This window comes from Grampus griseus (genome assembly GCF_964374135.1).
Source record: "Grampus griseus genome assembly, chromosome: X".
NCBI classification, from domain to species: Eukaryota; Metazoa; Chordata; class Mammalia; order Artiodactyla; family Delphinidae; genus Grampus; species Grampus griseus.
In genome coordinates, this window is record NC_138999.1 from 93,532,576 (window position 1) to 93,558,731 (window position 26,156).

The 26,156-nt window shown below is 43.6% G+C and overlaps 1 protein-coding gene across 1 annotated transcript in view; it reads right to left on the reverse strand.

The window, feature by feature from the left end:
• Window positions 1-26,156, reverse strand: part of COL4A6 (collagen type IV alpha 6 chain) — a gene marked incomplete at both ends in the record, with an annotated part of 281,869 nt that overhangs the window by 140,946 nt on the left and 114,767 nt on the right. Inside the window, one exon of the mRNA XM_082646879.1 lies at window positions 16,248-16,331. Within this exon, the coding sequence (XP_082503005.1) occupies window positions 16,248-16,331 (84 nt within the window). The remainder of the gene's footprint in view (window positions 1-16,247; window positions 16,332-26,156) is intronic.

Genomic DNA, 26,156 nt, shown 5'->3' on the forward strand with positions numbered 1-26,156 from the left:
GGAACTGTGTGCTGTATATTAGTATGTATATGAAGGCGGTGTGAGCAGGAGGAGGGTGGTTGCTAGGGATACCAAAGCCATTAATCCCACGAGGGATAAAGGAGAGGAGGGCAAGAAGTGGAAGAGAGAAATAAGAAAGTTACGACTTTTCCCTTTAGTGTCCCTGTTGGTGGAACCGATAATGGACCATGGTACAAATAAAGGACCATCAAGGGGATAGAAAGAGATATATGGGTTTGGGGCCCAGAGAGATCTGCCTTTGACTCTCAGTTCCACATGAAAGAACTCTCAGTTCTTACATGCTGTGGGAACTTGGTAAATCACTTAACCTCACTAAATCTTTGTTTTCTCATTTGTAACATGGTGTTTAAAATAAATACTTACTCCCCATGGCTATTGTGAAAATTAAATGAGACAGGGTGATGAAATGTAATGGAAGTAGATAGTTGTGATGGTTTTGGGCAGCCTTGTGAATGTACTAAAAACCACTGAATTGTACTCTTTCAAAGGGTTAGCTTTCTGGTATGATATTTATATCTCATTAAAGTATTGAGACAACATACGTAAAATACCTAGTACAATGCCTGGCACATAGTAAATACTTCATAAGTGGTGACAACTATTATTATCTCGTTGTTATGTGTTATCACTTTTATGATGGCGACCATGAAAAAGATGACAATCATTTCCTCGGACAGCTCTGAAAGCAATGTCTATATCTTAGTAGGAAAAATATGTCTCTGTGAGCACATTAGTCGACATGAGGAGATGAGTGGGTGGTTTCTGGACACATTTAGATCACAGATGGGACTACTAGGCTAGGAGCTCATTTGGCATCTATAGAGGGCTCAGGGGACTCGGGCAGCTGGGTCACCTTTCCAGAATGAATTACAACTTCCCCCCTTGGGCTCTATCAACACTTCTTTCAGGAGCCTTGGCTATCTGTGGGCCCAGATGGGTATTGGAGGGTCTTTGACAAATAATAGTAGAGCTGCCAGAAGTCACCAACAGCACAGCCAGTTGGAAAATCATGGTGGCCTTTATGTCACTTGTATGTCACTTGTGTATTTATTCAGCACCTACTGGAAGGCTTAAAAAAACAAGCCTGTTGAAAAGGTTTAGAAAATTTAGAAACTAAGTTAATTTTTAGAAGATCTCTGAGTTGATGGCAAGTTCAAACCCAAAGAAAATTAATGCTGATTTGAAAATAAAGTTGTATTACCATAATTCCTTTTGAAGTCAATGGTTAGAGTTTTGTGGATTAAAAAAAAAAGTCTTCGGTTGTTAATGTAAACCAGGTTGCAATTTTTCTCTGCACTTGGCCAGGTCCCATCTGGCAAGTTACAGATAGGCTGAGCCATCTGTAAAGCAGGTTGGTTACTGCACATGGGCTATAATGCAATGCAAGTGAGCAGGGGTGTAGGTTTTAGATGGTCAGGGACTGAAAACATATGGGTTTTATTTAATAGCATTTCTTAGGGTCCAAGCTACGGACATTTCGTTTGGAGTAGGTGGTGAAGGAAAGAAAGGAAAGGCTAGTCATTACTTAATGCCACAGTTGGCAGTAGTTAATGGCATGAATATTATAAAAAACCAGTCATTCCATTTTTAATGGAAAAGAGAATCTTGGTTCAAATAGCCTATTTGGTTATTACCTCATTTTCACTAAAATGCTGACAAATTATGTTATTACAATGATCAGCAACACTTAATAGATGTTTTGAGTGTTCACAAGTTTTCTAATAAAATTTGGGTTATGTACTTTTTCTAATGGCTATCCCTAAGGAGCCAAATCCTCAGGCTAACATAAACGCCACTTGCAAATTTGTACAGATGCTAATAGGAGCTGATTAGTGTACAAAGTTGCTCAAAGTTCAAGATGACTGAAAATGAAGTGCAACCAGTACTGTGAATCAAGTGAATTTATGTTGCTTTTTACTCTGTCAAGTCCAACAGATAAGCTCTGTTCATGCTAACATTTGGTCACAGTCCCACTTCTCCCCCATACTTGGGAGAGGAGGAATTGAGATGATTAATGGGTGAGAACTGCTACTCCCTACCTTTTATGGTCTCATCATTTATGAAGAGGGGAGTGGAAATGGCTAAGATGTGACTCCCTTCTGGATGCCTGTTCCCATGAGACTCTAGCCACCCACCCCCACCCCCGATCAAGCTCTTCCAAACCTATTTCTCCTCTAAGGTCCTGCTCTAGGCTCGTGCCCTCGTCAAGTACTCTCATCCAGAGCAAACTGTTTTCTGGATATATACCCAGATTTGGATATATACCCTGCTATTGAATAAAGCTAAACGTTAATCCGTGCTCGAGGCTCATAGCCCAGTAGGGGAGAAGGATAATAATAGCAATAACATCAGTGGTAATAGTTGTAGTAGTACTGGTAACAGTGACCGGTTGTTAAGTGCTTGATGTGTGCTAATCACTTTACATACATGATCTCATTTAATCCTTAAAATAAATATTATTCATTACTTTATTCATTCAACAAAACAAAACAAACCAGACCAAGTCCTCCTCCTCTTGGAGCAAAGCTTTCTACATTGAGGTAGGAGGAGAATCAAAGGAGTGGTGTCCTGGAAGCCAAGCAAAGAAAGTTTTTCAAGAAAGAGGGAGTGAAAAGCCATTTCAAATGCTGATGGCAGGTCAAGTAAGATGAAGACTGAGACACGGTCGTTGCAATTAACAAAGTGGATGTCACGGGTGACATTTATAAGAAAGGAGTGGTGGCAAAGAAAGCCTGATTAGAGTAGGTTCGAGAGAGAATGTGAAAAGTAGAGATTTTGAGTATAAACAACTATTTCAATGAGTTATGCTGTAAGAGGAACAGAGATACAGGGCAGTAGCTATAAGAGAAGGTGGAGTTAATGGAGGGTTTGGGGAACTAATAGCTAATAATTAGTAGAGCACTTACTTTGTGCCAGACACTATGCTAATGGCTTTATATGTTTTAGTCTATATATTATAACAACCCTGTGAGATAGGTACTATTACTCCAGGTCACCGATGAAGAAACTAAAGCTTAGAATGGTTAAGTCATTTGCCTAACACAGGATTTCTCAACCTTGACACTCTTGACATGTTGGACCAGATAATTCCATGTTGTGAGGGACTGTCCTGTGCATTGTAGGATGTTTACCAGCATCCCCGTCCTCTACTGATTAGATGCCAGTAGCACCCCACCAATAATGGTGACCAAAAATGTTTCCGTACCTGGCCAAATGTTCCCTGGGGGGCAAGACTGCCCCTGGTTGTGAATCACTGGGTAAGGACCACACATCTAGTAATTGATAAAGCCAGGTCTTAAAAGATGGGCTTATCTGCCTCCAAAACCTGTGCTCTCAACCACTGTACTTTCTTGTACTACCAAAATGGGAAATTTCCCCTACCCTGTTCTGCGTACCTGTGAATCCCTGGGAAGTGGGAAGAATATCTGGTCACTGGGTTAAGGGCATTCCTGCTCACAAGTTCCATGGTTCAGTACACACACCCCTGGCCTTCATAATCAAGGAAAACTCCTTGGAGCTTAAGTCTCTTCCACACTATGGACCCCATACGTAAGATGAAACGGTTGGACGACATGATCCCCCGAGGTGCTCTGGCTCTGCCATCCTGCAGTCTAAGTGCCTAGGTTTTCTCATGAGGCAAATGCTTTTTTTGCGAGGGGGCGGCCAAGGTATATTTGAGGACTTTCAGTTTGGAAGCTGGTCCACAGTTCCCAGGTTGTGTTTGTTTCCGTGTTTGCTTCTTCCCGACTGGCTTCTCCATGGCTAAGGGCCGGCGGCCCCTCGGTTTGGGCCGTGAACGCGGTGGGTCGGCGGGTCGGTGGTTCAGGGCCGCCCCGGGCCTCCCCCTCTGGCTGCGGAGGAAGTTGTGTGTCTCCTCCCGGCCGGTCCTCCTCCCCTGGGAGGCAGCCTTGCGAAGCGAGCTGAGCGGCCCCCTGGGAGACCCGGCCTCCGGGCGCCGGGGGCGGACTGGGTGTGGGAGTGGGTGCTGGCTCGGGGCCCTCGGGGAGTGGGGGCTTCTGGGGACCCCGCGAGGAGCCCGTGCCACTCCCGGGCAGGCGGGCGGGCGATGAGCTTCCCCTCAGGGATCTGGGACACTGGGGCCTGGGGGCGGCTTGTCATTAGGCTGTTGAGGAGCCTGGGGGAGACGAGGGGGCAGGGGCTCTGCTACAGCGCCTGCTCTGCTTCCTCCAAGGGACCTGGGAGGCCTTCAAGCCCGGCCCCTCATTTCACACGGGCCGGAGGAGACTGGCTTCCATCCTGCTCTTAGCTATAGCCAGGCTTGGGCCTGATTTGGAAGGTAAACTCAAAGAGAGATTCGTGTGTCTTACTCCGGTGCCAGTCATTGGAACCTTGGCCCCAGGTGCCGGGACTGGATTCATCAGGCATTAAGCTCTGTCACATGCCTCAAAAACCAGCCCTCTGTTAGGCATGGTGGGACTCCCGGTATTTCTGCGCTGCTGAGCCTCTCTGAGTCTGTTTCTGAGGGGTGGTACCCTTGGGGTTTCTGGGGATCAATACTAATATCTCTGTGGATGTACAGCTTTAGGTACGTTTTTAAATTCATGGAGTGTCTGCGCTGGTTTTAAGAATAACAAATGTTGCTCTATATGGACACGTGTGGCTTTTCTGTGTGTGCTCAGTTAATCATTCTTCAACTGAATTGCAAAGGCTGTGTTTAACCCCTGGCTCCCCTCCCTTCCTGAGCTTTGTGAAGTTTAAGGCTCTGTTCTTACAGCACAGGGGCCCTGTCTGGGGAGCCTGTTTAGACCTGTCTCTTCCTTTTGTTTGCTTTCTTTTTGTCTCTCTCTGGGGAAACCTGGCTCCTGAACCCTGGTTACCCCTCATTCCATTCAGGGCCTCACAGCCTGTTTCTCCACAGCTCCCTGCTTTGCTCAGAGCTTTACTGGCATTCCCGCAGCAACATGTGAAGGGGGCAGCAACCACTGACTGGTGTCAACCCCAAGAAGGAACCCAACCAAAGCAGTGGAATGCCAAGTTGCTCCAATTACTTGAACTAGAAAAGACATGTACAGGGCCAGAGACCATGGTTTCTTTGATATGGCTGATAACCAAACATATACATTAATCTTCCTGGGGTCTAAAGGAACGAACCTTGTTTCCTCTGGGTTTTCAAAAATTAAGGAGTAAAACTAACCTTGTAAAAACTGTAAAAGCTGTCATAGCAAAGCCGAGTGCTTAGTTAAGTCCACAGAGCCTGCTAAGGTCCTAGCTGGTAGGACCAGGATAAGGGAACCATTCTAAGGTATTCTGTAGATTTCTCCGCTGATCAAGCTTTAAGATCTGTCTTATGTGAACCAGTGCCTTCCTTCTTTCATGATTCCTCAAACCCCACCTTTCACTCATAACTCCCACAACAAAATGCATCAAGTAGGAAACAGATGCTCTTTCAGAACCCACTGAGGTGGCCTTTCTCACTGGGCATTGTAGTAACTGTAGGAGCTTTTAGCATGTGATGGAGAGAAGCACCTTACTGTCCTCTCTGTAATCAAAATAAGGTCACTTCAGTGCTGCTGATTCCACTTGGTTTGGGGATGAGTTTTCCTCAGTTGGGATCAGTAGAGACTAACCAATGGGGATACTGGTTTCCAAGGAGTTAGAGGAATGTGGTGGAAAGGAACTAGTACCATCGTTCAGTTCATAAAAAACAAAAAGGTGATACCTTCAATGAAGACGAGCCTTCATCGTCAAATCACTGTTTGAATGTGTATGCATCTCTGCGTGTGTTCAAGGTTGGAGAGAATCATTTAAGAAAGACAGAATCTGAGCAGCAGAAAATGCAAAGTTTCCATTCTGCTGTGCTAGGGGATTTTGGACATGCCACTTAACCTCTAAAAATAGAGAGCATTCTATCCACCTATCATGTCTCTCACTCTAATCCACTCTGTACAGCCCCCATCAAATTAATCTTCCTAAAGAAACATTTTTGTCATAATATTTTAAAAAATAGTTTGTTTAATCACTCCAGTCTATACCAATACCTCCTTTTGAGGACTTGTGCTCTCTGGCACTCAGACTTCCAATCAGATGATGTAGTGCTGTGTAGTTAAGGGCTGCTGCTGGCTGTGGTGTGTGTGTGTGTGTGTATGTGTGTATGTGTGTAGTCTCCCTAACTCTGGTGCTTGTGATATGTCTGCATTCTCCGGAGTGCCTGCACGCCCCCCCCAGAGTGTTTCCTTAAATGTTTGTGTAGTGGGTTTGAACCTGATGCAACACAATGAGAAAAACAAAATGCAGAACATAGTCTAGGACCTCTACCTCTATAAGTAAAGGTGGTCACTAAATAATTGGCCATTTGCCTTATGTGTTAAAATCAAAGCTCTTTTGAAAAGACGACAGTGAGGTAAATTTCTGCAAAGCAATGCACATTTTTTCCCATCGACTTCTATAGCTTAAGAGAGATGCCATGCAATTAATTTTGTTCAACATTCTTGGAAGACTTCCATTAATGCAAGTCTTCTCAGAACAGACACCATATTATTTCCTTGACATATACTTGGTAGTTCCATCTCCACACATTTCTAACTCCATTGCAGAGAACTTCCATACAGCGAGTGGCCTACATAAAGGGACAGACCTGTATCAGAGCTGCAAAAACTGATGTGACACCTCACAAAACTTTCATCTGTGTAATCACAGATGAAAACCAGGCTTTCCTTATGCACGGATTTCAGTTCCTGTGACTTTTAAAAGACAGGGATATTAGGAAAACATTTTAAAACCCAGACAAGGATATAAACAGATGCTATACACATGGTCAGGGCTTACTTCTCACTGGGGCAGGGAAAGGACGATTGATTTGCTGAGATCTGGTCTACATCTTCTTGGCATCTTTTTCTTCTCCACTACAAGTATTCCTCCATTCACGACAATCTAATCAAGATGAGCTCAGCTGATTATGGCCATGAAATTAAGAGGCCATTTGACATGGTGGAAAGAACGCTGAGCAGGGGGATAGAATACTTGGTTCAAATCTCAGTTATGCCACTCGCAAGGGACCTTGGGAAAGTCTCTTAACCTCTCTGAAATGGCTTCTTCTAAAAGTCTTCACGTTTAAAGAGAGGGAAAGAGCATTCACACGCATGGTTTAGAAACCACGATATGCCACTTGAGGCTTGGATCCAACCTCCCAGGCTTGAGATTTTATGATTTTTAAATTTCTTTGCTGTCTCACCTCTCCCAGCTCCTGAGATATCCATTGCTTTATTTTATATAAAGTTGTCAAGGTGAGGCTCTAAAGTTGGTGGCATGGCTGTTCGATAGGGAAAGAACAAGAGATTTGGGGACAGTTATTCTTTTTCTTATCTCATTTATTATCTCATCTCAAGTTCTTTTGCCTCTGCTCGTGGGTCCCATCTATTTTAAGTATGGTCTAGGCCGGTGGTTTCCAAGTCTTTCTGATTGCACACCCTTTTCAGTTAAAAGAAAATTAGAGCAGGGCTTCCCTGGTGGCGCAGTGGTTGAGAGTCCGCCTGCCGATGCAGGGGACACGGGTTCGTGCCCCGGTCCGGGAAGATCCCACATGCCGCGGAGTGGCTGGGCCCGTGAGCCATGGCCGCTGAGCCTGCGCGTCCGGAGCCTGTGCTCCGCAATGGGAGAGGCCACAGCAGTGAGAGGCCCGCGTACCACACACACACACACACAAATGAGAGCATACTTTATATATATACACACTATATTATTAATGATTATATAAATTATATACATGTCCTACTCTGCATATATATGTACCTACACATATATTATGAAATGCACGCAATAAATAGAAAATGTAAAAGGATGAGCTAAAGATGAAATAAATAGCATGTCAAATGTCTTGTTCATTGTATTATTAGCTAATATTTCAAGGCACCATATACACTTAGGGAAAGATCTTTCATTACTGAGAATGGGTATAAATCCATATTTCATTTAGTCTTCTTGATTATTCTTGCATCATTACTTTTTTGCTGACTTCTTGTCAGGTATGATTAGGTTGCTGTGCTTTTTACCTCACAATGAGGCTGATGGAAAAACTCATTCAAGTAGTAAGAGAAGTGTGAGCGCTGCCATTTTCATGTGCTTACATTATTGGTACTATCTTTTTTTTTTTTTTTTTGCGGTACGCAGGCCTCTCACTGTTGTGGCCTCTCCCGTTGCGGAGCACAGGCTCCGGACACGCAGGCTCAGTGGCCATGGCTCACGGGCCCAGCCGCTCTGCAGCATGTGGGATCCTCCCAGACCGGGGCACGAACCCGTGTCCCCTGCATCGGCAGGCGGACTCTCAACCACTGCGCCACCAGGGAAGCGCAATTGGTATTATCTTCAATACATGGTTTATTTGCAGGAATCTTCTTAAGACACTTGTCCATTTTGTGAGGGTTAATGTAGTTAGATAATATAATCCGTAAATCTGCTTAACTGGGCCCAAGGAGGTAGCAATACCTCTGGTATACATAGAGGAAAAAAAAAAAAAGTAAGGGCTCCAGGGTCAACCCTTCCACCTGTGGGCTCCCATTCTTCCCTCAGAATACCTTACAAAGCATATGCAACAGAGGGTGCCAGTGACAATACGTGTATTGCATATTTGAAAGGCTTAATAGTAGTGCTAATAATAGCTAATATTTAGATAGCACTTGGTGTACGATACACTGTTTTAAGCACTTTACATAAATGACATTGCTTTAATCCAAATCTTAATTTCTTTCTAGATGTTTTCAATTTAAATGGAAATAGAAGTCGTAATATTTCCTTTCACACTGATTTTTACAATGGACTGATTTGCATGTGCCAACCTCCCCCTCCACCCAAACCCACCAATTTTGGAGACCACTGATCCAGGCCTTGAGATTTAGAATCTCTGGAGAAGTGCAATGCTTCTGTAAGTACATCTCAGCCACTCTTTCCGATCTCCTGCTGCTATCATTTCACACCTGCTCATAGAGGACAGAAAACAGGGACTGGTGACACAGGAAGCACTCCGAGGCAACTGAAAGCAGAGAGCAGTAACTGGGTGAGGAAAATGAGAATGAGGGATGGAGAGCTAGAAACGCTAGAGCCGGAGGGAGGGAAGCCGGGAAGGAGAAAGAAGGAAGTTAGAGACCAGAGAAAAACAAGGAGAGGAGAGGAGAGGAGAGGAGGGTACATCTGTGGAGGGAAGATGAAGGCAGATTCTGGGAGAGGAGAGACTACGTCACACATTAGCAGGCAAGATCCTCACCCATGTCTTGATATCCAATGTCTCTGACATATGGATGAGCAGGGCAGGACAAGGAAACTGAGCAGTCTCTAAAGATTTGTACACACGACTCGTCCCCAGAGGAGAGGCCTATGCAATTTATTCAAGCAATGCAAAGATGGGGCCATGCTTAACCTGAAGAGTATGTCTCTAAAGCTAGAACTGCAGGCAGGCCAGGCAGGGAAGGTATTTGGGGGGCGGTGTGTGGTGAGTCAACATCCCTGTGACTCTCTTCAGATCACACCAGCCAGATGGCCAAGGAGGAGAGCACGGCACATTCCTGCAGGGGCGCAACTTCAGCTGTTAGGCGCTTCTAGCATCGGCAGTAAAAAGCCACAGCGAGTGATTTACGTCTGAGGCAACTGCCAAGACACCATTCCAGAGGGTAGAACACTGTCAAAAATGGCCTCCGTATCTCACTGCCACACTAGAAAGCACGATAAGACACTTGAGGGGCAAGGAACTGTCATGGTACAGTAGCACGGGGTCTGACTTCGATCATCAGAGCTGGTGGGTTCTTTGAGATCACCCTGCCCAAACCCCTCACTCTTTTGACTGGTAAACTGGGATGCTGAGAGGGGAAAGCAGCAGCCCAATGTCATCCAGTTGGCAAAGCTCAGGCATGGCACTGAGGTCTCTGGCTACCTAAAGCAGTGCTCTTGACTCCACAGCTGCGTATTAATCTCCTCCTCCAGCTCCTTTGCTCCTCTTTAACAGAAGCCTGCCTCACTAGTACGGATAATATGTTCCATAAATCCCACACTGTCCCAATATAATCAAAGAGAGGATTAAGATAACCACAAACATCTGCTGGGCTACGAGTGCATCTTGACTCCGGACAGAGACACTAACTTTTAACATTACCATCAATTATCCTTGACCCAAACAACTATATTTAAAATACACAGGGCTTTTTGATTTTTTTTACTTCCCTCCCCTACTGTCACCCAGTGGCTACTTCCCTGTGCAAACACTTTTCCTCTCCCCCCACAAGGAAGAGGAACAAGGGAAACTCAAGACCATCAACTTTGCATAAGGTTAAGAGGCTTTAAGCAAAAGGTTTGGTGGAGAGGAGGGTGAAATCAATGTCAAAAAGAAAGGTTGTGATTATCTTTCACTCACGATTATTCATGAATGTCCTCATCTTGGAAAGAGAACGAATTGCTGGTAGTAAAACAGAGTAAGAAGCAATCAGGGTTTTCAAGGTCAAAACCCCAGAGGAGTTAGGTAGAGCAAAATCCCAAAGCAAGCTATGGGAACCAGAGTGTGGGCAAGAGCTGGGATCCTTACAGCTAACAAGACCTAAAAAAAGATATGGCAATGACTGCCCTGGCTCTTTGCCTTCTTTTAGCAGAATGGATTCCTCTCTAGACAAGAGACTCTCATCTGCTTCACAGCAACCTAAGAGCTAATCCAGGAGAGCAGGGCTGGAACCATACCCAACCAAATTGGTTGGTTGGTTGGTCAGTCCTTCATGAAACAATCTGTACTGCCTACTGCCCCTGCAGAGTCTAAGGAGACCAAATCTCTGCCCTTTAGGAATTCATAAGATAGTGGAGATCAGACAAGTCATTAGATTGCTGTAGTTCGGCATGAGAAGAAGGATGAGAAGAGTAGATAACCTTCGATCATGGAAAGCTTCTGAGGAGGTGAAGTCTGTGTTCAGTTTTAAAGGATGGGTAAAGAGAGGCAAGTCAGCAGAAAAAGGGTAGAGCCAGTGGAAGTACATATAAAGTGGAAGTACATGTAAAGGGAGTAGCAGGTATAAAACCTGGAATGTAGTAAATAACATAGCAGGTTCTGTGAACTATAAATAGTTCGGTTTATGTGTAGGGTTTTGTTTTGTTTCTTTTTCCAAAGAGGGAGGCTCCTAGTGATGAGAGGTAATGTTGGAGAGGTAGTCAAGGGCCCTGTCATGGAGGACTTTGTAAGCCTGCTAGAGTTAAGATTTTATTGTGAGATCTACGGGGAGCCATTGAGAGATTTTAAGCAAGAGTTTTGTGATCATATTTATGTTTTGGAAAGATGATGACAGCAGGGTGGCAAGTGGACAGTAAATAGTGGGACTGGGGGTTGAGAGACCAGTCTGGAGGCTATTACGGCAATTCAGGTAAGAGATTATACAGGCCTGGATTGGAGAAAAATTGGTATGGAGAAAAGTGGATGGATTTGAGCTCAATTTAAGAAGATAAATAGATGGGATTTGATGACGAATTGGAGGTGGAGAAAAGCAAGAGAAGACAAGAATGACTCCTGGGTTTCTGGCTTGAGCAATGGAGTGCTTGGTGGGGCTGAGATGGGGAAGACATAGGTAGGACTTAGGAAGGAACATGTCTGGTGGGAGTTGCTGGTTGAATTCTGTGTGATACATGTTTGTGGTGCCAGTGAAACTCCAAGCAGAGATATCCAGCGAGAAACTGATAATGCTGATCCGAAGCTACAGAGAAAGGTCTGAACTAGAGATAGACACTGAATATCTATCATCGTATGGGTGGTAGCTGAGATCTCTGGAATATATGAAACCACCCTGGGAGAGGCCTACAGTGAGAAGAGAAGTAGGATGAGGATAGAACGCTGGGGAGTCCCAATCAGAATAGGAAAGAACCAGGAGAGAAGAGCACGATGAAATCCAAGGGAACCGAGAGTTGCAGGAAACAAGGGGGCGTCTCGTGCAGCAAAGTCAAAGAAGATAAGAATGAAAAATGTCCATTGTTTTTGGCAACAGGAAGGTTAGTGGAGACCAGCGTTAGCAGTGAGGCCAGCCTTCAGAGGGGCAAGACGCCTGATCCGCAGGCAGCTGGAGCAAGGCCCGGCCACCCAAGGAGGTCATGCGCATTATGAGCTTTCGCTTTGGAACTGGAGAGGCTAAGGACAGTGGCTGGCCAGGGCACCCAGAGAGAACAGAAAGATGTTTTACCGGAATTGCCTAATTCAGGAGAAAATGGAACCACCTCTGGGTACTCTCGGTAGCCATGGCGCCAGTCAGCTGACACAGGGAATGCCAGCTGTTTGCAGGAGGAGAGTAAATTGAAGGGCTGGTGGTGAATGCATCTGGGCTCTGGAATTCATGGGAAACACACTTTGTGACAGAGAAGCAGCAGGATGCAGGAGATAAGGAATTAAGAACCCTGGGCTGCTTCTCGTGAAACTCAGGCTAGTCTCATAAACTCTCTAGCTAGGACAGCCATAAAACAGGGGCCAACAGCCCTTACCTAGGTGGGGAATCCAAACATTCCCTGTGGTTTGGGATTCTCTGTGATAATGCACCCTTAGATGGCATGGCTAATCAGGAGCTCTCCATGCTTTATGTAAACACCAGAACACTTAAAACAGGGAAAACTCTGAAACGCTATTAAGGAATAGTAGACTCAGAACAAAACAAACAGTCCCGCCTGCTCCCAACTCAGACAGACACCCGCCGGTAATGCAGAGACAGCTTTCAAATCCAGTAGGGAAAAGAGAGCAAGGGATGGAAATGTCAAGCTACAACGATTTGATCAATCCAATGGCAGAAGAAAAAAAAATAACCAGGGAAGAGAACAACTCAAAAGAATGGTTTTTCCAGATAACAACACTTACCCGCAAGAAAGAAAGCTTGAAGTCAAACATTAAATCCAAATTTAAATGTCCAGGGGCGGGGGAGAAACACCTTTATTTAACATTACTAGGCGTGTCATTTTTTAAAGTTGCCATTCTCCTGAAGTAGGCTAAATAAGGTTTAGCCGCTGACAGGCTAGTGACCTTGGGCAAATCACTTATCAGTATATTTGTTGCATACAGATAATGATACAGACCCTGGGAAAAGATGCTTTGGAAAGCACAGAGCAGTGCAGCAACGCTAGGCAAGGGCTTTTTACCAGGCATGGCATGCCTTCGAGAAATCAGTTTGAGATGGCTTAAAGCCCAAAAGGGTTGGATCACAGTTGCGCAGGAGTGCTAGGTGTTGTGTAAATGTCTTAATCAGTTCAAGAGGCCTTTGGCAAAGGAAAAATACACACTGCCCAGCAAGCTACGTGCTTGATGTCTCCCCAAGGCAGGAGGCAGGCCCTGCAAAGGGCTGCAGCATATCTCAGGGGTGAACCAACGTTCCGTTCCCCTCCCAGCTCGCAGAGCTGGAGAGAACAGCTTGAAATCCAAAAGGGGCCCTCTTCTCAGCTAAGGAAAACAGTCTCAAATCTTTCTGACATCTGCACAAAAGGGGTACTGAGGGGCTGCCCTGCAGGGTCAACAGTGCTGGGTCCAGTTTAAACAATCCTGCTTGGCCCTGGGAACGCGAGAGGGTAGGGAAGATGAGTAAAAAGGACCTGGCTGCGTGGGCAGCTTCAAGCATCCGTGTGCACAGGATCGGCCCCATGTGCACCGGCCTCCTGATCTACTTGGGAAATAGGACATTCCTGCTCTTGACTCATGAAATACAGCTTGGTCTGGTTCACTAACCTTGACAAGCGTTCCCAGAAACTTCAGGCTTCACAAATAAAGTTTTAGGAGCATATCTGACTGTGTGGACACCGAGTTTTTTAAATATTGACGAAAAAAATCTGTGCGGTGATATTCTATTTTTCTCCATCCCACGACCCTTCAACCACTCATGTTTTCAAAGGAGAAGCCAGATTAGGGCTCCAGATGTTTGGAATCCAAATGAGAGCTCCTCACAGAGGAAATCTACCGCCTTCTATCTTCAAAGATCAAAATCTCAGCCAGGGGTGAAACAATGAGGTCATCGTAGGCATGTTTGCCTGGTGTAGGACTGACCTCTGTTCAGAATATACAAGAATTTCTAGTTTTAAAGGCTCCCCAGCCCCACAAACAGTTCAGAGTTGTTTCTCAGTTCCCTGGCTGCTGGGTCTCTCATGCTCCATCAGGAAATGCCCTTTTGTGTCAAACTTCAAATCTCATCTGCTTCCACTTGGGCCATTTTTACTTGCTGTATCTTTGCAGGGGTGAAGTAAATCAATAAGAATCACCCCTTAGGAAAGTGGGGAGAGGATATGTCCAGGAAATTCACGGAGGAAATACAAACCTGCAATGAATACGTGAAAAGATGCTTAAACTTACATGTAGTCTGGGAATTGAGATGATTTTCACCCATATTAACAAAAATATCAAGTGATGGCAAGGGTATAGAAACATGGGCACTCTTGTACAACAATGCTGACGTAAATAAATTTGAATAGATACTCTGTGGGGTAATTGGTCATTGGCTTTTAAAATTAAAAGTGCCCATTACCCTTACATCTGGTAATTCGTATCCTTAGCGTCAACACTAGAAATGAGTACAAGGACGACTGTTCAAGGATTTCTACTGTAGCACTTCCATTTTTCAAAATAGCAAAAATTTGGAAACAAACTATGTGTTCATCAAAAGGCAAATGGCTAGATTAAACTTTGGGGTGGAGGAAAAGATCTTAAGGACATATTATGTGACCAAACAAACCAACCCAAAACGGCATAGTATACTTATGATTATAGTTTGGGAAAAAAAACCCAGAAAATGAAACTATTGTTATACATATTCATACCTATCTTTGATCATGCACAGAAAAAGACCAGAAAGACAATAGTGGGACCGAGAGAACATCAAGGGAGACTTTTGCATTGTCTGTGTTGCTTGCTGTTGTTTAAGAACATATTCATATATTTGTTGTAGAATTATTTTTTTTCTAAAGTGTTGCCTAGATATAGATCAGAGGAAGAACGTGGGCCTCGCTGGCTGTAGTGAACACGACTTCCCTGGGAGACAGCAGTGGGTAAAGTAAATAGGCGAGAAATCAAAAGACCCAGGTAATAGCCTGAATCTGTCATCAATCTGCTGTGTGACCTGGGAAGTCATTTTCCTTTTCAGAGACTGTTTCCTCTACCATCTGTGGATAAGACGAGAAGCTCACAAAGATACCTTCGCTTTCTAATATTTTATGATTCCCTAAGTCTCTGCCTTTAATGTATAATATGTCTGGTCCCTTTTGATGAAGAGATGGCTTTTTATACTTTTCCTTCAAATTCTGGCATAGTTTGACATTTCACTGTACTGCAAATGGAAAATAATGAAAGAGGAGGTAGAGTGGTCACTCTGTTCCCTGTTCGGCTATGTTTTTAAGGGTTTGGTTGACCTATTTATGCTACCTTCCTTTGACAATGTAAGCTCTTAGGCTGGTTTGAATGTGATGAGAGTGTAAATACAATGCTGCAAGTCGGAAGATCTCAATTCTACAGGGTGGCCATAAATTTTGAAAACGCAGATAGGATTTTATTTTTTTTATGGATTGATCCCCCCCCTTGAATACTTTTGCTGAGTTATACTAAAGATGCAGGTTTCTTCAGTGCAAATCAAAAATACAAATCATCTGGGGCAACACATCACATATGCATATACGAGGATTGATAGAAATGCTGTATCAAGGCACTGTGTTCATTGCAATTTGCACAACAATTTGAACTGGTCATGGCTATTAAAGGACAATACATTGAATAAATCACTTAATGTTTTGAAACGTGTCCTATGCCTTAATATAATATCTATAAATCATTCTTTATGTATAGTCACCTATATTTCTGGACTTTATGGCTACCCTTGATTTTGGATGAAGCACATCCCTAGTCTGTAGATAACGATTGGACCACTTGTCCCCCAGAGTGGTAGGGAAGAGCCTATCTGTAAATGAGCTATGAAAATTGATGTGCATCTACAAACATGTCATAATCTGGTTCTGCACAACTTAATTGCCTTTTGGAAATACCCCAGATGAAACTTTGAGGAAACTTCGCTATTGAGTCAATGAAAGAAACCTCTTCCCGGTCCGTCAGAGACTTTGACTAATCTAGTTCTGCCTATCATTAGTCAGCAAAGCTCCTTCCAGCTGGTCTTCATCACTTTGCTTGTTCCATGAGGTCATAAGAGAAAATTCTAAGCAGTTTAATTCTAAAGAAAACACACACACTTCAGATATCGGCTCCTGTGACTATCTGTCTTTCAACAATGAAGGAAGCAACTTACTCGGGCTCCTTTCTCAGGAGAGCATTTACAGCCCCCAATGCAGTCTTGGCCTCCACATGGCTTTCCATAGGGCTTCTTCTCTCCCTATTAAAAACAAGAAAAAAAGAAAAAAGTGAACCATGTGAAGCAAGAAGCAATGCTGCCCAGGAAGCATACCCCTTAGCCACACTCGTCCTAACGAAATAAATCAGAGCAGCTTGGCGGTGTCATGAGTCCCATGAAATAAAAAGCCATCTTAAGCTAGCACCCTTTTAGGTCAGGTCTATACCTCACTATATAGCCAGCTTGGTAGCTGGTTGGGGAACTGTGACATCTCCCCACATAGGTAGAAATTCCAGCCACAAAATACAACAGCATTTCTTTACATGGGGCTGGAAATAGACTCTAGCTGTATCCCTAAGCCCCGCTGGACTTATATATTTGCACTCATTGAGAAAGCAGCAACTGTAGCAGAGAACCTGAGAGAAATTCAAGTGCCAGAAATGTAATGATAGATGAAAATAGCCACCCTGTACTCTGCCCTCAGAATTGTTCTCCTCAGGGTCCCACTTTCAGCACAGCATTCAAACCCCTGTGCCCAGTTAGTCAGATCCAAGTTTCTCAGGTGATACTGAACACTATTCCCTAAACTCTCCAATCCAACTTCCTTTTCCCTTCTCTGCTTTTTTTTGGGGGGGGGGACCGCGCTGCGTGGCCTGCAGGATCCTAGTTCCCCAGCCAGGGAACGAACCAGGACCCCGGCAATGAAAGCGCCAAATCTTAATCCCTGGACTGCCAGGGAACTCCCACCTTCTCTGTTTTATGATGATGATTATAACAAGGTGAACTTCTCCAAAGTCCCCCGCATGACCTGACATGTGCTGACCCTCTCCAACCTGTTCTCCTCACTCTCTCCCTGGCTCACTCTGCTTCAATCACACTGGTATTCATGCTATTCTTTAAACACTTAAGCCTGTTCCTGCCTCAGGGCCTTTGCCCCAGCTGTTACTTCTGCCTGGAATGCTCTTCCCCTAGATGTTTTTGATCACTGGCCTCTTTTTATCACCCTAGTCTCAGTTCAATTGTCTATTCTCAGAGAGGCCTTTCCTGACCACTCAACCTAAAGTAGCCCCCAGTTACTTCCAATCATAGCACTGTTACCTTTTCAACATTAAACATTCTGTCTCCCCCCCCCCCGTTAGAATGTAAGCTCCATGTAAGTAGGGACCTTATCTGTGCTGTCCAACACTGCAACCCCAATGTCTAAAACAGTGGATGGCATGTGAAAAACGCTTGATGACCTCACGGAGCTGGGATTTGAACACAGGTCTAACTCCCAAGCCTTGACCTTAACCCTTATGCCTTAGTGTTTTCTAAGTCTTCTGTCTCAATGCAGACTCAAAAATGAGGAAACTGCCATTCTGACCCTACCCACCTTGGGAAAAAAGCAACACATAAATTCTAACTATTATCTGTAATAAGAACTTTATCTCTGGGATGGATTTAGTATCATCCAACTTTTTTGTTTAATGTTGGCTGTTTTGTTCAAAAGAGAAAGGCATATTTATGAGCCAGCCTCACACTTAATCATTCTTGCCTCTTTGTACTGTGAACCTTTTCCTAATTCCCAGGGAGCACTGTGAATTTCTCAGATGGTCTCTTATCTCTTTAGACATTCCCACAACCCTTTATCACCACAACACCTCGGTAATAAGGTAGTGATGGCAGAGCTATGACAAAATATTGCTATTTTAGATTCCAAACACCTTCTTGATATGAAAGATATTTTATCTCTCTTATATGCCTTTGACATGGTAAGTGCTTTTGTACAGTTTCCAGTTTGCCCTCCACTTTATGGTATACAGGACAGGCAAGTTTTCATAAGGGTGAGATCAAGAGGTGCTGTGGAAGGTGAAAGCTGGGGGCTGGAATGGAATAGAGAACAGGGAGGCAGAGCAGCATTGAATTTAATCCTCACCAGTGCTGTGCCCCCTTTGTCTAATGTTGAGTGCTATATTTCTCAGCATAATGGATAATTTCTATTGCTTTTCCATATAGTCCTGTATTCTCCAAGCAGTCTTCAATGAACACGTATAATTAGTAAGGAGAAAAAACACCAGTCTGTTTCCGGATGATAAATTCATCACCTTCAAGGGAGAGGACTCAACAGGCATTGCCAAACTGGTATCTGTTTGGAGCTATGGCCTAATTCGAAACAATGCCCTTTAGGTGTCCCATAAAATTTGTCCATCATGGACCAAAAGTTTCCAGATCTCTAGCGTGGAGCAAGGAGGCTGGAGGCAGGGAGCTGGATAAGACGGGGGAAAAAATCCCAATAACAGGAGCTGAACAAAAATATAAGGAGCACAAGCTGAGGTTTCTTGGGAACTTGGCATAACAAGGAGGCAAAGACACCCAGCTAACAGACAGGAAGCCATCACTGTCTTCTGTCACTGAGGAAAGTAACCAGAGAAGCCCCACTGGCCACAAGGCAATTTCCTGTAATGCTGGTCCTGGCAGTTCCCCCAGGAGTCTTCAATTACACTGGGCGGGGGAGGGGGCCGAGGGGAGGGCAGGGATAAAAGGAGTGGCTTCCAGGGAACATGGCAAGACCAAGAACAGAGGAAGTCTCTGACCTATCCTGGCTTGTCTGGGGACACGCTAACCGTTGCTAAACCAGGCCACATCACTGGTGTCATTCCCACCCTGGAATGCTTTCTCCCTTCCATGTGTATGTCTGCAATGCATATCCAGTGGTTAGGACTCTGTGCTTCCACTGCAGGGGGCCTGGTTTCGATCCGGGGAACTAAGATCCCGCAAGTCCCGTAGTGTGGCCAAAAAAAAAAAAAAAAAAAGCACTTATTATGCCATAATTGTATTGCAAAGAAAAAACAAAAGTAGTTCATAATGAAACAATATCTATTTTAATATGTAAATACTCATACATGGCTCTATTAGATGTAGGGACTTCGCTGGTGGTGCAGCGGTTAAGAATTCACCTGCCAATGAAGGGGACACGGGTTGGAGCCCTGGTCCGGGAAGATCCCATATGCCGTGGAGCATGCATGCATGGCGCGTGCATGTGCCACGACTACTGAGCCTGGGCTCTAGAGTCCATGAGCCACAACTACTGAGCCCGCATGCAACAACTACTGAAGCCTGCGCACCTAGAGCCCGTGCTCTGCAACAAGAGAAGCCACCGCAAAGAGAAGCCTGACTACCACAACGAAGAGTAGCCCCTGCTCACAATGACTAGAGAATGCCCGCGTGCAGCAACGAAGACCCAACACAGCCAAAAATAAATAAAATAAATAAGTTAATTAATCAAAAAAAAGAAGATGTAATGAAGTCATCAGAGGCTAGCAGCTTGATGCAGAATCACCAGGAATGCTACAGTCTGCTGAAGCAGAATGATTCTGGAATGTGGTATTGCTGACTCAAGTACCACAGATGGAGCTGCTATTAGTGCAGTGATTCTCTGAAACGGTGAATAACTCATGGTAAAGCTCTATTTTTACACTGTCAGATTTCTTCAAAACACCTTTCACACCAAATCTCATTTGATTCTCTACCACAAAATGACATAGGTGTTTTAGAGGTACAGGTATATGCAGCGACATACACACATACACAATATTACAATGCTTTCTTTACATCTTCACCTATCCCCCTAGACAGTAAGTTCCTCTGAGGTAATGTTGGTTTGTTCACTATAAAGCAAATCAGTTTAAACCCTCTAAGCCTCAATTTCCTCAACTATAAAATAGGGATAATAATATTTTAGCTCATTGGGTTTTGGGAGGTTAAAGGTAATGCCCCTAGCAAAGTGCTTGCCACATATAGTATGCTCAATATATGTTAGCTGGAATTATCTAGTACTGTGCCTGCCTACTAGGTGATCACTGGATGACTGATTTGCATTTTAAAGATGAGGAAATGAAGGCTCAGCTGTTAGTGACTTCCTCACCATAGGAAGTTAAGTATCAGAGTTGGGATAAGAAACCAGCTATCCTCACTCTCTGCCTTTTTTTTTTTTCCCCACTAAACCCACTGCCACCAATTCCAGGAATCAGCTTGAAATTGGGAAGTCAGGAAAAGAAAGATGGGTGTTGGGAGGTGTCTTTTTATTTATTTATTTATTTATTTATTTATTTATTTATTTATTTATTTATTTATTTATTTTTGCGGTACACGGGCCTCTCACTGCTGTGGCCTCTCCCGCTGCGGAGCACAGGCTCCGGACGCGCAGGCCCAGCGACCATGGCTCACGGGCCCAGCTGCTCCGCAGCATGTGGGATCCTTCCAGACCGGGGCACGAACCTGCGTCCCCTGCATCGGCAGGCGGACTCTCAACCACTGCGCCACCAGGGAAGCCCTGGGAGGTGTCTGTTTATTCTTTTGCTCTTTTTATCAAGATGGGTTTACTGACTTTACCATAACTTACATTGTTTGTACACTTTCTAAACAACCATCCTATAGATATAATTCTCACAACTACTTTTGAAACAAGGAACATTTATATATAAATTTTCCAGATTAAAAAAAAGTTTAAACCTGAGTCTCAGAGTTGGTATTACTTGGCAGTAGTGAAGACTCAAAGACAGGGCCTTTCTTTTCAGTGCACAGGTAAACTTCTAAAATGAAAAATAATACAAGATGCTGAGGTGCCCTTTTAAAATCTTCATTCCCTGCTGGTTGCCTCAGGGTCCAAAAACCGAGAGAGGCCTCTTTGGCTGTATCAGAACTAGTCCTGGGGCCACATTCATAATAATGGGTACCACTCATGGAGCATCTGCTATGTGCCTGGCTAAGTACTTCACTTTTGCTGTATCACAGAACTGTCCCAACTGCACTGTGTGGTAGGCACTATTACCACCATCATTTCACAGATGAGAAAACTGAAGCTTGAAGGGGTTTACTAGTTTGCCTACTCAAGGTCATATAGCTAGGGAGTGGCACAAATTCAGACCCAAGTTTGACTCAAAATCTTAGTGCCCTTCCATTAAGCCTGGCCCCCTGTAGCATCATCCTAGGTTTCTGTACTTTGTGATAATAATACAGAGAGTCTGGCTTTACGTTGAGCAATTCCAAAGCAAAACCTATTCATTGAAATTTACACACACACACACACACACACACACACACACACACACACACACACACGCTAAACCAACCTTAGTCTTCTCCCATGTTTAATGTGCATTTGCCTTTTAAGAACAGTTCCCTATGAGTTTATGAATGAAAGGCTCTGGGAAGAGAAGGAATGGATCTGTACGAGCTGGCTCCCTACAAGGTGAGACTTGTCACCCACACTTTATTTTAAGGATGAAGCTCACACCAGACATTGATGAGTAGTTCAGAAAGGCATTTCCCTCCGTCTGTCCAACTGTGTTCACACACGTACACAAACGCAACAGATGGGCTCAGGGGGTGGTGAGAGGAACAAGCATTTTGGATTTCACTTGGAAAAGCCCTAGCCAGCCAGAATGAACCAGGGCCTGAGGGGATGTACTGTCCAGCTAGACCTTAAAGTGAATTCACCAAGCAAATGTTTAAGACACACAAACAGAAAAACTAAATCTTGTCCATCATGTTCGTAGAACAGCATTTCTGAAGGATATATGAGAAAAATATGTGAGAAAGAGACTGGGAGAAAGTGAGGAATCTTTGAGCTTTAAAGCTGGAAGGGGCCTGAGGACCAGAGGTCACACAGTTCACATGTAGTTAGGGTAGCCAGTTTTAACAAATAAAAATCCAGGATGCTGAGTTAAATTTGAATTTCAGAAAAACAGTAAGTATATGCCAATTAGCATATTGTCTTACAAGTATGTCCCAAATTAGCATAAATATGTTCCATGCAATATTTGGGACATACTTACACTAAAAATCTATTTGTTGTTTACCTGTAATTCAAATTTAACTGGGCATCTTATATTTTATCCGGAAATCCTACAAGTAGCATCATGACACACTTGTGTGACAAGTTCAGATGTGAGGAGTGTCAAAAGTAATTGTTAGTAATAACATTTTAAAGTACAAACTCTGCAACTTACTTTTAAACATATTAAGAGGGTATTCACATTTCTTTCTGTAATTGAGTCACTCTAACTTATTTGCCTTCTAATATGGTTTCTAAAGCAGGAAGGAAAGGTACAGTTATCACTAACATTGGAAGGATTAGATTCATTCATTTACTCAACACATGTGTATTGTGTGCCTGCTGTGTATGAGGCACTGTGCTGGGTGCTAGGGGTAGGATGATAAAAAAAATTGAATATGACTTTTTCATGAAAGTTCATAGCAGTTTTATTCGTAATAATCCCAAAGTGAGAAGAGCCCAGACTTCCATCAATAGGTGAGTAGATAAACAAACTGTGGTATATTTGTACAATGGAATACTATTCATGAATTTAAAAAATGAACAAAGTATTGATACATGTAACTGCATGGATGAATATCACAGATACTATGTTAAGTGAAAGAAGCCATGCACGTAAGTGCATATTCAGTATGAATCCACTTATACAAAGCTCTAGAATAGGCAAAGCGAATATATGATGACAGAAATCAGTGGTTACCTCTGCAGGGTTGTGAGAGTGAGGTTGACTGGGGGCATGAGTACTTCCTGGGATAATGGATGTGTTCTATATTTTGTTTGGAGAGATGTTTATGAGTGTACACATTTGTCAAAACTCATGAAACTACACATGTATAATCAGCACATTTTATTGTCTGTAAAATATAATTTGATTGGGCTTCCCTGGTGGCGCAGTGGTTGAGAGTCCGCCTGCCGATGCAGGGGACACGGGTTCGTGCCCCGGTCAGGGAAGATCCCACATGCCGCGGAGCGGCTGGACCCGTGAGCCATGGCCGCTGAGCCTGCACGTCCGGAGCCTGTGCTCCACAATGGGAGAGGCCACAACAGTGAGAGGCCCACGTAACACACACACACACACACACAAAATATATATATATATATAAATTGATTAAAAAGTAAGCATAGTACTTGCCATCATGGAGCTGATATTCTCATATGGGATACAGATAAATACTTACACAAATATTTGAAGAATAATCATTGTGCAAAGTGTGATGGAGAAAAACAGGATACTCTGAAAGTTTACAATGTTCAAGTCATTAAGATATAAGCACTACTTCTTCATTCAACAAAGATTTACTGAGTGCCTACTCTGTGCCAGGCACTGGATTATGCCCTGGGAGTACCCTGTTAGACAAAATAGACTTGCTCCTTTGCTCTATGTTCTTGTAGAGGAGACAGATGTTGGAAGAGTAAATAATAATCTTTTAATTATAATTGTGCTATACGATACAAAGGAGACCAATGGAAGGATATGAGAACGTACAACAGGGACACTTGGCCTCCTTAATGGGATCAGAGAAGGTTTATTTAAGAAAGTGGGGGGGGGACTTCCCTGGTGGTCCTGTGGTTAAGACTCCATGCTCTCAATGCAGGGGGTATGGGTTCAATCCCTGGTCGGGGAAGATTCTCCATGCCGAACGGCGTGGCCAAGAAAACCCCAAAAAGTGCAGTTAAACTGACGTCTGAAGAACAGGAAGCATCAGCTAGGTCAAGGGATGGGAGTGAGGCAGAGAATCTTCCAGACAGAGGGAAAAATCAATGCACATGCCCTATGGTGAGAAAGAACGTGGCAGCTAGGAGAAGCTAAAGAAAGCCAGAGTGACTTTAACAGGAAAGTAAAGGGGAGAGTGACAGAAGATTTTGTTGTCTAGGCAGGCAAAGACTTGCTCATGCAGAGTCTTATGGGTCATGTTAAGGAGGTTTGGTTTAATTGTCAGAGCAACAGGAAGTCACTGAATTATTTTAAGCAGAGAGTAACATGGTCAGATTGATATTTTAGAAAAATTTTTCTAGTGGCAGTATCGCTAGTGGACAGGAGCGGGTAATAGTGAGGTGGGAGACCAATTAAGAGACTGTTGGAGAGGGATTTCCCTGGCGGCGCAGTGGTTGAGAATCCGCCTGCCAATGCAGGGGACACGGGTTTGAGACCTGGTCTGGGAAGATTCCACATACCGTGGAGCAACTAAGTCCGTGTGCCACAACGACTGAGCCTGTGCTCTAGAGCCCGCGAGCCACAACTACTGAGCTCGTGTGCCACAACTACTGAAGCCCGCGTGCCTAGAGCCTGAGCTCTGCCACAAGAGAAGCCACTGCAATGAGAACCCCGTGCACTGCAACGAAGAGTAGCCCCTGCTTGCCCCAACTAGAGAAAGACCGCGTGCAGCAGTGAAGACCCAAGAACGAAGACCCAAAGCAGCCAAAAATAAATAAGTAAATTTATATATATATATATATATATATATATATATATATATATATATAAAGAGAGACTATTGGAGAGAAGATGGTGGCCTGAACAAGGGTTATGGCAGTTGGATGAGGAGAAGTGAATGAACCTGAGACATATTTAAATAGAGGGGACACGACCAGAAAGGGACAAGTCTAGAACAAGGCTTTCTCACACCAAGTCTACTTCACTGATTTGACGACAAACTTCAATGCACACCTGCTATGTATTATCACTGTGTTGGGCACGATGAAAGAAAGACAAATATTTAGGAAACTTTTATTACACTCAAGGAGCTTAAAGCCTAATGACAACTATGATCAAAAGAAGAAAGTGAGAAGTATTATTGGAAAAGGTAAAGAGATACTTTTCTAAAACTTAGATGTGATTATGTCCTGTCTTCTCTCAAAAACCTTTCATGACCCTCTCTTACCTGCAAACTTCTAAATCCAGGCATAACATTTAAGAGCCCCTTTAAATCAGGCTAAACCACCATTGTAGGCCAAACTATCACCTCCAATATTCTACTCATTGAGTTCTATTTATCAGCTATTCCATTTTCATGGAATGCTTTTCATATCTTATCCATTTCTCTGGAAATCCTAGTCACATCTTTTCTTTCTCTTTTTTGTAACAATTTTATTGAGATATAATTCATATACAATACATTCATTCACACATCCTTTCTTAAATCTTACCCTCCCTCTTTTCCAATAGCACTATTTATGTTTCATTATGGTATTCATTGCTCACTCTAACAGCTTCTCCTTTTGACTGTTTCAGAGAAATTGTGGTGAGAGTTTCTAATAAAAATATACAAGATTATTTTGAGTGGCCAGGTGGATCCTCAGGTTCCTCAGCTGTGTAAAGCATGGTGGGGCTTCATGTCCTACTTTCTGTGAGCCTATTCTTGCTACTAGACTTTAGGCATACAGTGTCATGGGCTTTAGTGGCCTGTCCCAGAGCCTTATGGCTTATTTATAATATGATGTTTTTAGGGAAATCATTCCAAGTTGAAAAAAAATCCCTTAGGGTTTCTAGTTGGTAGCCTAAGTTAGGATGGAAGAGTCAATAAGTTCTCCAAGAGTTGAACCTACAGGAATAGGAAGGACTGGGATTCCAGGACACAGTATTCGACTTGCTGGAAATACCCTGACGGACTGTCTCATCTATTATTGAGTCCAAAGGATCAAGGACACTGCCATTTCTGTCTTTTGTACTTGGAAGAGAGAATTTAACCAATGCTCAGTTGAGACAGACAGTGAGTCCATGTGGAATTCACCAGCAGTAGCAACTATCAGAAGGATATAGAATGGGAAACAAATGCAGGTTGTTTCTATAATTTTTTAGCTAGATATTTAGCTCATGATATAGACAGTCTCTAAGGCATACTGATATAGATGAGAGTATAGATGTTCTGCTTGCTCAGAAATGAGCAAAGAGGACATGGGAAGGAGGATCTAAACCAGCGAAATAGAACGGTTCATAGCAAGTCCATCCCTCATGACTAGAAGGAAAATGAGAGGGAACCCCTCCCCAAATTACAAAACCCAGTACATAGAAGACTAGGATCTCTGTCTTCATTTGCCAAGAACTGCATGTT